This window comes from Arvicola amphibius, chromosome 2 (genome assembly GCF_903992535.2).
Source record: "Arvicola amphibius chromosome 2, mArvAmp1.2, whole genome shotgun sequence".
In the NCBI taxonomy this organism is placed as follows: domain Eukaryota; kingdom Metazoa; phylum Chordata; class Mammalia; order Rodentia; family Cricetidae; genus Arvicola; species Arvicola amphibius.
In genome coordinates this window covers 187,418,697-187,430,915 of record NC_052048.2, presented here as the reverse complement: position 1 = coordinate 187,430,915, position 12,219 = coordinate 187,418,697, and the positions used below count along the sequence as shown (strand labels likewise).

The 12,219-nt window shown below is 38.2% G+C and overlaps 1 protein-coding gene across 1 annotated transcript in view; it reads right to left on the bottom strand.

The window, feature by feature from the left end:
• LOC119807409 (acylglycerol kinase, mitochondrial-like) overlaps positions 1 to 12,219 on the bottom strand; it is a 78,258-nt gene that overhangs the window by 26,640 nt on the left and 39,399 nt on the right. Inside the window, exons 8-10 of the mRNA XM_042054573.1 lie at positions 9,390 to 9,402; positions 9,333 to 9,354; positions 250 to 321 (exon numbers count right to left, since the gene is read on the bottom strand). Of these exons, the coding sequence (XP_041910507.1) occupies positions 250 to 321; positions 9,333 to 9,354; positions 9,390 to 9,402 (107 nt within the window). The remainder of the gene's footprint in view (positions 1 to 249; positions 322 to 9,332; positions 9,355 to 9,389; positions 9,403 to 12,219) is intronic.

The window sequence follows — 12,219 nt, the reverse complement described above, 5'->3', positions numbered from 1 at the left end:
AGCCTTGAACCTAAGCTACATGTGTGAAAATAGACGTGCCCTTCTATTTATGGCTATTTCTTGTCCCTTCAGCCTATAGGCTACAAACTCCTACCTGGGTGCTCGCTCCTATTTCATTATCAAAACCAAATTCAGGTATCTCACCCAAAGGATTTATTTGCAGACTGTTGTTTTAAAAGCTCAAAAAAAAAAAAAGGTTAAAGCGTTTAAACCATCACATATTAATATAGCAATCCTTTACTTGCTAACTTTGTCGCCACTGTCTCTGAAGGATCCCCATCAGAGGCCAGACATTGCAAACACAGGTTGTTCCTTTTCGCCCTGGAAGTTAAATGCAATTGATTTAGCTTTGTGAATACAGTAAATTCATAGTATCTAGAGAATGTTCTAGGCCTGCTTCACACCACGCCAAACATTTTATAAGTAAGTTCAAATATTAAAGCAATTAACCCTATGCCATGGTAAGAGTGCTTGAATGATCCACACCTGTATTAGTTCTTGTGAATCTACTGGCAAGGGAACGTATTAGCTGTAATTCGGAGTAGTTAAATTCCAATGGCTGAAGACTGATAGATACCAGGCCCCACACTCTAAGAAGAGGTACAATACTACACACAACTCCATAGTTTGCTGGAAGATAGGACCAACTTAGATTTTCTCATGCCATCAGTTCTCTGCCATGACCAATATAAGCTGGGATTAAGACCTGGGCAGGGGGGGAAGAAGGGGAGGATCTTTGGCACGGGAAGTTGCTGTCCTGGAGAAAGCACATTGCATCTTATGCTCATGGGATCCAGGGCTCCTTCAATCCCATCACCATAACATTTCACTGTATCAAAGCCAAGCAAGGGAATTTGCTAGAGAAACACACAGCAAAAGAACTGTACAGGAGACACTGACCACTCACCCCTCTGCTGTGCACCTGTCATGCAGTAGATTGGCATTGCTGCTCTCTGTACTAAGACAAGCATGGGAAGAATAACGGAGAGAGAGAGAGAGAGAGAGAGCAGAGCAAGCAGAGAGGTTCTGCTGAGGCACCAGCTGACTGGCACAGTTAGGACATGTTTGTCTCTGGGTGCCAAGTGGAGAGTACTTCATCTGAGAGCTGGGCCAGGGGCTAAGACACTCGGGCATGAGGAGGCTATAAAGAACACTCAACCTGAGAATTAAAGGAGTTCAAATAAATGAGGCTAAAACAGATTTCCAAACTCAGAATACAATGTCATGTGGAGCTATACAAAAAAATCACATACGAGCCCATTAGAGACCCAGCAGTGAGGCACCAGCAGGGAAAAGGGAGATAACACTACCAGGTAAGCAAAATTATTTCTGCTAATCCTGCTCCTAGGTTCCCACAAGAGAGAAACTAAAAACAATATGGTGAGAGGACAGTGGAGCCAAAATAAGTATTTCAGAGATACCGCTAGGAGGATAAAGGACTAGTTAATATAGGGGCGAGAGAAGATGCAGTTGATAAGTATCATTTGAACAGAGGCCCGAATCAGTACCATCCAGATGAGGTCAAGGGGAACCAGACTGAAGACCTTAAAGGCTGTTATTCAGGGAGGAGACACTACCGAGGCCTTAGAGCAGAGAAGGGATGTGCCCTAACTTGTGATCACACACTGGTTGTTACAACAGAACACGGGAGGGAAGGTCATATTCAGAGAGCTCTGCAAAAAGATAAAGGGGACAAGAGACTGAAGAAAAGATGCTGGCCTCTAGATAGGTTTTGAAGATGGAGCCAACATGGTTTCTTGCCTCTCTCCTACCTGTGGTCTTATATAATACATCATAGGAGGAAACACATCTTGACTTCCTTACCAAATTGAAATGTTCAATTAGATGTGAGCACACCCCGAACAGCAAACAAGCTAAATACAATACCATTATAGTTCGTGATTTCTTGGTATTTGGAGAATCTTTAGTTCATATTAACAGGGTATGGTGTTTGTGGAAGGAAGGACTAGCATCTAGCATTGCCTAGAACGCTTATGGCATTAAGCTTTGTCTACAGAGCTTTTTCTTCACATTCTGAATGCAATTTTCAGAAAGGAGAATAAGGAAAAAAATCAATTAAACTAAACTGGTTCCTCAGAAACTAGGGTAGAAGCCACTGTTCCACATTTTCTAAGAACTGATTAAAATTTTTCTACTTCCTGAGCTGTGTCATTAATATACACAAGATTATGAAAAATCTGACATCAATTTACAAAATCAGTACATAGAAAAAGGGATTGAGATGAGACATTTAAGTACAAACACAGCAATAATTTCCATTTAAATTCAATTTACTTGTTAATATATCACTTCTAATACATATAAAACAAATACTAAATCACTGAGTTATTAAAATAATATCTCTTGATTCACCTTCTTTGGTAATGATCATATTTTACACAATGCCTTTTTAGCCAACAATCTCTCCTAGTTATTCTTTAATCATATCCCTTTTGCTTTGTGAAAACAACTTAGCTATATTATATGCTAAAGATCAATTGCAATTTAGTGTATGATTAATGAGATCATGCCGGGAAGTCTAGACATGGCTGCATGTAGAAAAATTAAAGTAGATTTGGCTGTATACTTGTAAGTTCACTGTTGTTGAAGTTTTTGGTTTTGTTTTTGTTTTTCTCTTTTGGGGGCCATTCACCCAGCTCCCAAACACATACATGGAGACTTATTCATATGAATGCTAACCTTATCTTGGTTTATTCCTAGCCAGCGTTTCTAACTTAAATTATCCCATTTCCCTTTAACTATGTTTGCCTCTGGGCTTTTTACCTTTCTTTATTCTATAGATCTTTCTTTCCTTCTTCCTAGAGGTGTGGCTAGGTGGCTGTCCCCTGGCATCCTCCTCTCCTCTTTTTCTTGCTCCTCTCTTCTCTCAAGCCTAATCTTCTATTTATTCTCTCTGACTGCCAGCCCCACCTATCCCAATGCTACCTTGCTATTGGCTGTCAGCTCTTTGTTAGACCAATCAGGTGTTTTAAGGAGGCAAAGTAACACAGACTTACAGAGTCAAACAAATAAAAAAAATAAAAGAATGTAACACATATTTGCATCATTAAGCAAATATTCCACAGCATAAATGAATGTAACACATCTTAAACTAATATTTCACCATAGTTCACCAATTATAAAGATGTACTAGGAAGCTGCATATGGGTTAGGAATCCCTAGCCTAAAAGCATAAAGTCAGAAATGTTCCCCATTTTGGAATTTCTCAAATTTTGAATATTTGCAAAAACTATTGATTGAAAATTCCTTACGTCAAATCAAAAATGTGGTTTTCTAATTTTGGACCATTTGGCATTTTGATTGTCAGATTAGGGATATTCAACCAGCATAACATCAACTTTAAGGGTGAAAGTTGGGATCATGGCACAGTATATAGATACTTAAAAGTTCTTAAAAAATCAATGAATGAGTGAATTTCAAATGCTCCTCCAGAATGGAGCTGGCACATCTAAAGGTCAGTTGTGAGCAAACACACAAGGTTCACAGTTGCAGGATGACTTAACTGCAGCTCTACCTTCTGAGCCATTTTGTTCTGTTTTGCTTGTTCTTTTTGCTTGTTTATTGTTTTTTTGAGACAGGGTTTCTCTGTAGCTTTGGAGTCTGTCCTGGAACTCACTCTGTAGACCAGGGTGGCCACAAACTCACAGAGATCTGCCTGCCTCTGCCTTCTGAGTGCTGGGATTAAAAGCAGGCACACCACCGCCTGGATTTGCTTGTATTGTTTTCAAGTGGGATGAAGAAAGAATACTTGTTTAACTCCTACCCCAATATGCATATTTTTCTAGGACTTTTAAAAGCTACCGACTAAAAACAGAAATTACTAATGAACCATTTCTTTCTCACCCCCATTTTTTTTTTTTTGGAAAACAATGTAACGGCAAAACTGTAAGCAGTAAATGAACACCATCTATACCTCTCACCTAGAGTCACCATTGCCAAAGTCTTCTCTTTATACTTAGCTGTTTTCATTTTGTTTTTTTATTTATGTGTATATTTGCCTCTTTGTTTTGCACACCACATACCCGCAGTGCCCACAATGGCTAGAAGAGGGCATCATGTAGCTTGTTGTGAGCTGCCCCAGGTGGGTGTGGAGAATAAAATCTGGATCTTCTAAAAGAACAGCTAGTACTCGTTCTCCTGCCCCTGTGTATGTTTCGTACTGTTGCTAGGTTTGCATTTATAGATATTACCTCAGAATCAGCAATTACCTACCCGAAGTAGGGGTTTACCCAGGAGGAAATGCAATACCTGAATCACTCTTGAAGAATCTAAGGTTGAAATGCAGTCCATGTACAAGTATCTTAGTCTAACAAAGTCCATGATTACAACTGGTTTTCATTCTTCACATCCAGGATTCTTTACTAGATTTGTAGGTTTTCCTCTGGAACAGACCACTGACTTTCTTCTGGAATTTCTGACAATGCCATTTTTGAGGAGGACAGTCTAAATTGCCCACAGTTTGGATTTTTCTGATTACTTTCTATTGGTTAGATTTAGATTAGCTGACATTTGGGACAGAAAACTATACAGTAACATTCTCAGAAGGCAGACACGGTCAGTTTTCCTTATGATCAGACAAAGGAGCATATACTACATTTCTCTATTTCAAATATATATCTGCCCCTTTACTGACTAAGTAACGAACTTTGGGGATGCTTGCAGATTTGTTTCCCAACAGATTTCTACCCATTGTGATCAGTTTCTACCAATGATCTTGACCTAAAATCAATCATCAAAACGATGACTGAAAATAACAAGGTTAATATAATATACTACCATTCCTTCTACACCTACGACATGGCGGTTCTCACTACCATTCCTTCTACACCTACGACATGGCGGTTCTCACTACCATTCCTTCTGTACCTACAACATGGCGGTTCTCACTATCATTCCTTCTGTACCTACAACATGGCGGTTCTCACTACCATTCCTTCTACATCTAAGACATGGCGGTTCTCACTACCATTCCTTCTACACCTACAACATGGCGGTTCTCACTACCATTCCTTCTGTACCTACAACATGGCGGTTCTTACTACCATTCCTTCTACACCTACAACATAGTGGTTCTTACTACCATTCCTTCTGTACCTACAACATGGCGGTTCTTCGGCACTATCACCTGGACCGCAGGAACTGCTCATTTTTATGTAGGGCATTATAATCCATAATGATTAATAGTTTTTATAGTCATGCACCAATAGGTTGATCCATCATTTTTTTTGAATGATTTTTTTTACCTGACACTTACCTACCCTTTGATAACCATCCTTTTACTGAGTCCTGGTAGAGTTTCGTTTTTGTTGTTGTTGGTTTTTGTTCTTAAGATAGCAGTAATTAAAGGCCAGAGTTTGATGCCCAGCATGCTGTCAGGCTTCTATGTCATTTAATTGGCACAGTCAGCAAATATATTTCTAAATCAAATTATTCTTTGGATATATACCCCAAAGTGGTATTGCTGGTCTTTAGGTAGATTGTTTCCTAATTTTCTGAAAAATCACCATACTGATTTCCAAAGCAGCTGTACAAGCTTGCACTCACCAGCACTGGAGGAGTGTACCCCTTACCCCACATCCTCTCCAGCATAAGTGTTTTTGATCTTGGCCATTCTGGCAGGTTCAAAACAGAATCTCAGAATTGTTTTGATTTGCATTTCTCTGATGGCTAAGGGTGTTGAGCATTTCCTTAAGTGTCTTTCAGTCATTTGAGATTTGTCAGTGGAGAGTTCTCTGTTCAGGTCTATACCCATTTTTTGTTGTTGTTGATGTTGTATTGCTTGTTCTTTTGACGTCAAGTTTCTTGAGTTCTTTGTATATTTTGGAGATCAATCCTCTGTCCAATGTGGGATTGGTAAAGATCTTTCACTATTATGTTGGCTGCTGTTTTGTCTTGTTGACTGTGTCCTTTGCTTTACAGACGCTTCTCGGTTTCAGGAGGTCTCATTTATTAATTGTTGCTCTCAGTGTCTATGCTACTGGGTTTATATTTAGGAAGTAATCTCTTTTGCCAATGCCTTGAAGTGTACTTTCCACTTTTGTAGTGAGGAGGTGAGCAGGCCTGCTTTTCATCCTGCCTGGATCCCACACGGCTAGCTTAAAACCCGAAATAACAACACACGAACTGTATTCATTTAAACACTGCCTGGCCCATTAGTTCCAGCCTCTTATTGTCTAATTCTGACATCTTGATTAACCCATTCGAATAATCTGTGTAGCACCATGAGGTGGTGTCTTACTGGGAAGGATTCAGCATGTCTGACCTGGTGGCTGACTTCTTGGCGACTGCCCAGAGAGGAAAGGCATGACGATTGACTAACTTCCCTTCTTCCCAGCATTCTGTTCTGTCTACTCCACCCACCTAAGGGTTGGCCTATCAAATGGGCCAAGGCAGCTTCTTTATTAACCAATGAAATCAACTCAAACAGAAGACCCTCCAATATCACACTTTCCCCTCTATGAGGTTCAGTGTGTTTAGTTTTATGTTGAGGTCTTTGATCCATTTGGACTTGAGTTTTGTGCATGGCGATAGATATGGATCTATGTGCATTCTCCTACATGTTGATATCTAGTTATGACAGCACCATTTGTTGAATATGCTTTCTTTCTTCCATTTTATATTTTTAGCTTGTCAAAAATCAGGTGTTAATAGGTGTGTATTAATATCTTGGTCTTCGATTCAATTCTATTGGTCCTCCTGTCTGTTTTTATGCCAATACCAGGTTGTTTTCAGTAATGTAGCTCTATAATAGAGTTTGAAGTCAGGGATTGTGATGCCTCCAGAAGTTCCTTTGTTGTACAGGACTGTTTTGGCTATCCTGTTTTTTTTCCCATATAAAATTGATGAATGTTCTTTTGATGTGTGTGAAGAATTTGGCTGGAATTTTGGTGGACACTGCATTGAATATGTAGATTGTTTTTAGTAAAATTTCCATTTTTACTATGTTTCTCTACTTAAGAGCAAGGGAGAGCTTTCTGTTTTCTGGTGTCTTCTTCAATTTTTTTCTTCAACGTTTTAAAGTTCTTGTCATACAGGTCTTTCACTTGTTTGGTTAGAGTTGCCCCAAGATATTTTATGTTATTTGTAGCTATTATGAAGGTTGATGTTCCTCTGATTTTTTTCTGAACCCGTTTATCATCTGTAAAAAGGAGGGCTCCTCATTTTTGTAGTTAATTTTGCATCCTGCTACATTACTGAAGGTGCTTATGAGATGTATAATATTTGGGGTCACATATGTATACTATAATATCATCAGTAAATACTGAGAGTATGACTTCTTTTCTGATTTGTATCCCCTTGATCTCCTTTCCTTCTCTTAATGCTCTAGCTAGAATTTCAAGTACTATATTGAATACATATGGAAAACTTGTCTTATTCCTGATTTCAGTGGAATTGCTTTCAGTTTCTCTCCATTAAATTTGATGTTGGCTGTTGGCTTGCTGTATATTATTGTCTTTATTATCTTTAGTTATGTTCCTTGTAACCCTGCTCTCTCCAAGACTTTTATCATGAAGGGGTTTTGAATTTTGTTTAAGGCTTTTTTAGCATGTAATGAAATGATCATGTGGTTTTCTTTGTTTGTTTATGCGGTGGATTATATTGATAGATTTTTGTATGCTGAACCATCCGTACATCTCTGGGATGAAGTCTACTTGGTCACTGTGGATATTTTTATGATGTGTTCTTGGATTTCATTTGCCAGTACTTTGTTGAGTATTTTTGCATGAGTAAGATTGATCTGTAATTTTCTTTCTTAGTAGTGTGTTTGTATGGTTTGGGTACCAAGGCACTGTGGCCTGGTAAAATGAGTTTGGAAATGTTCCTTCTGTTTCTATTGTATGGAACAATTTGAGGAATATTGCAATTAGCTCTTCTTTGAAAATCCTGTAGGATTCTATACTGAAATCATCTGGTCCTGAGCTTTTTTTGGTTGGGAGACTTTTGATGACTGTTTCTATTTCCTTAGCAATTATAGGTCAATTTAATTTGCTTATCTGGTTTTGATTTAATTTTGGGAAGTGATATTTATCCAGAAAATTGTCCATTTCCTTTATGTTTCTAATTTTGTGGAGTACAGGCTTTTGATGTATGATCTGATGATTCTCTGGATTTCCTCCATGTTTGTTGTTATGTCTTTTTTGTTTCTGATTTTGTTAATTTGGATATTCTCTGCTTTTTGGTGACTTTGGATAAAGGTTTGTCTATTTTGTTGATTTTCTTTGTCTCATTGATTCTTTGTATTGTTTTGTTTTCTATTTTATTGATTTCATTTCTCAATTTGATCATTTCCTGTCATCTAGTCTTCCGGGGTAAGATTGTTTCTTTTTGTTCTAGAGCATTCAGATGTTCTATTAACTCGTTAGTATGGGATTTTATCAGCTTCTTTCTGTAGGCTTTTAGTGCTATGAGCTTTACTCTTATGACTGCTTGTGTTGTGTGCCATAAGTTTGAAGATGTCATACAGCCATTTTTGTTGAAATTTAGGAAGTCTTTAATGTCTTTATTTCTTCCTTGACCCATTCAAGGTGAGCATTGTTCACTTTCTATGTGTTTGTGAGCTTTCTGAAATTACCGTTGGTGTTGAATTTTAACTTTAAGACATGGTAATCCCATAAGATACATAGGGTTATTCTAACTTTTTTATATTTGTTGAAGTTTGCTTTGTTACTGAGGATGTGTTCAATTTTTGAGAAGGTTCCATGGGGTGCTAAGAAGAAGGTATATTCTTTTATGTTTGGATGGAATGTTCTATAGATGTCTGTTAGGTCAACTTGAGTCATAACATCTGTTAGTTTCCTTATTTCTTTAAGTTTCTGTCTGGTAGACCTGTCCAGTGGTGAGAGTGAGGTGTTGAGGTTTCCCACTATTAGTGTCTGGGGTTTAATGTTTGATTTAGGCTTTTCCATATGAGAGGCCCGTGTATTTGGGGCATAGATATTTAGAACTAAAATTTCCTCTTGATTGATTTTTCCTGATACAAATATGATATATCCTTCCTTGTCTCCTTTGTCTATTTTGTTGGATATTTAAGATAGCTACATCAGCTTTGTTCTTAAGTCTATTTGATTGGAAATTCTTTGCCCAACCCTTTACTCTGAACCGATGTCTGTCTTTGAGGTTGAGGGTTTTTTCCTTCCCTTTTTTGGGGGGGATTTTTTAGACAGGGTTTCACTGTAGCTTTGGAGTCTGTCCTAAAACTAGCTCTTGTAGACCAGGCTAGCTTCGAATTCACCAAGATGCGCCTGTCTCTGCCTCCCAACATGTCCTTATTATTTTGATTCCTTATTTAAAATCTGAAGGAAAGATTTTACCTTGATCTGCAACACATCAAGTGGAACCGTCTCTCCATTCACAATGGCGAGTGTGGCGTCTGTAATGTGTCTAAACAGGGAAACATGGAGAGGGTCTGGTTGTGAAAGGTAAACACCACCTGCTCAAGAGCATAGCACGCACACATGTGTGCATACACACCCACCCTCACACACTCAGAAGCCTAGGATGAATGTCAGGAAAAGCTAGACTTCTGAAATATTACTTCTTAATATTTTAAGAAAGCAGAAGGAAAGCATGCGGAAAGAATTAGCAATTCAGAACAGTACAATGTTTGTAGAGATTCATAGAGAAAGATTTGGAGCTTTTATAAGATACTGACCACTTCTTTATGTAACATTGACTGAATCACTCCACTGTGCCTGTTACTGAGAAATGTGGTACTTAAATACACAATGATAACACAGCACCATTTAATCAGTGTAAAAAATTCAGTCATTTCCCCCTAAGAAAAATTTTCTTCTCAAACAGCCAGATGGTAACTAAAGGACAGAACTTAGAGTTATCTTAACAAACTACAGTCCAGGACCCAAGATATAGTTCCTTATTTTCTGGAAATATAAGGATGTTCTGCATGTATTTCCTGTTGATTCTTTCATTCAAGATACAAGACTCTCCTTACGTACATTCTAACAATCTCTTGAAAACACACACACATACACACACACACACACACTCTTCATCAAAAGTAAATACTAAAAAAAGTATTACACAAGCAGGCAACATAAAATTATGCCAGATCTGCAAACAAGCCTAGAATTTGTACTGGAAATTCAAAGTCAGACATATATAAATACACAACAGAGGGCCAACAAGAGAAACATTAAGTGGCTAGACAGAAAGACATCTGCTCTCATGTGAGAGGATGCATAGACCACATCAGATACCTGCTCAGAATGGTCATCAACCCTTCCGTTCCCTAGGTGCAGCCATTACAAGTCCTTCCTCTCATCCCTCAAGTCTGGCGATGATACCACCCAGAGGGGCCCACTCCTTCCAGCCTAGCAGAAAGTCTTTTACTGTGACCACCACTGAGCTGTTGCTGTCCTTTCATAACCACAGTCTGAACTGTGTACTTATTAACATTATCATCAGCCTCCTGGAGAATGAAAGCTCCACAAAGCTAGTGACAATTCCTGTACTGACCATGAAAACTCTCCATCAGCACAGTGCAGGTCAGACAACAGGCAGTCAGTATTTGCTGAGTACAATACTTTATTCTCTAGAATTTCCAGCACATAAACTGCAGATAACTCCTGCATATTCCTCATTTGTATTCAGCAATCATCACCTCATGACCAATCTTACTTCACAACCCTGTAAGGCTTAACCAATGGAAAAAAATCTGATACCTTAAGAGTTTACTACGTATCTGCAAAAGACTTTTATGAAATATCATTATACTTAAAATATTGGCCTATGTGTAACAACATATTCAGTCAGTTCTCAAATTTTGACAATTAATATATAAATGTATATGTTACCTCTTTTGTTCAAGTCAAGATTCAAACAAGACACATAGATGGTAACTGGCTTGTGTTTTAAATCTTTTTCACTCTATTAACTGTTCTATTTTGTTTCCCTACTTATTTAAAAAATAGGCCATTTGTCTGCTAAGTTTGTGTGGACTTGAACCTTAGCGATTATATGTGTAAGGCCCTAATATATACATATATATATATATACATACATACATATATATACATACATCTAATTTAATGTATTTTCTGAGCTAGAATGGAAAATTTGTATCAATTTGGCATTGAGATGCCGGCAACAATAATCCGAATGTGGCTGTATATACTTCCACCAGAAGATAAAGAACACCTGACTGTCTTTTGGTAACGATGGCAACCATTGAAAATAATTACCTAGATTTACTGAGTTGGAAACTAATAAAAAAACAAACAAACTGAATTTTCTCTCCAGTCTGAATTCTACCATTCATTCTTATTCATCTTCTATCTACCAAAGAACCTTCCCCTCGTGAACAATCTGGTTACACTATAATACAGGCCACAGAAGAAATTCAAGAATAGTCAGGTGTGGTGGTGCACACATTTAATCCCAACACTTAGGAGACAGAAACAGGTCTCTGTGAGTTCAAGGCCTGTCTGTTGTTACACAAAGTAACCCTGCCTTGAAAAGCAAAATAAAATGAAACAAACAAACAAACACACAAACAAACAAAGCCAAGACAAACGTTTAACTGTTTTAAAACCATGGCACAGGGTCTCATATATCCTAGGCTGGCACTTTCTACCCACAGATGGCTTTCATCTTCTGATCTCCCTGCCTCTATCTCCCCAGTGGTGCAATTACAGATGTGCCCATCATGACTGGTTTATTCCATATTGAGGGTGGAACCCAGAGCTTCAATGCTTACTAGCATTTTGTCAACTAAACTTCTCCTTTTTTCCCCACTTATTTTGATAGGGTCTGACTTTGTCCCTCAGCTGACCTTAGACTGGCTATATAGATCAGGCCGACGTTGAACTCACAGTGGTCCACCTGCCTCTGCCTTTTGACTGCTGTAATAAAGGCAGTGCACACCAGTCCTCTCCCAACCCTGCCTGATTAAAAGCAACTCTAAAAACCAGTTTTCTAAATAATAACCTGGTATCCCATAGCATCCAAATGTGTCCACTATTTCAATTTTACATGTTTTCTGATTATCACTATGAAACCAACCTTGTAGGTTTCAATACACTACAGATACTCACTTTACTGACATGAAGTTAATGATGAGATATAAGATCACCATCTAATTAGAATTAATAGTGAGAGATAGTAGCCACAGAGGTATATGCTGATGTCAGCAAAACTTAGAAGAAACTAGAATGCATCTCTAATGCTTGCTTAATCAAA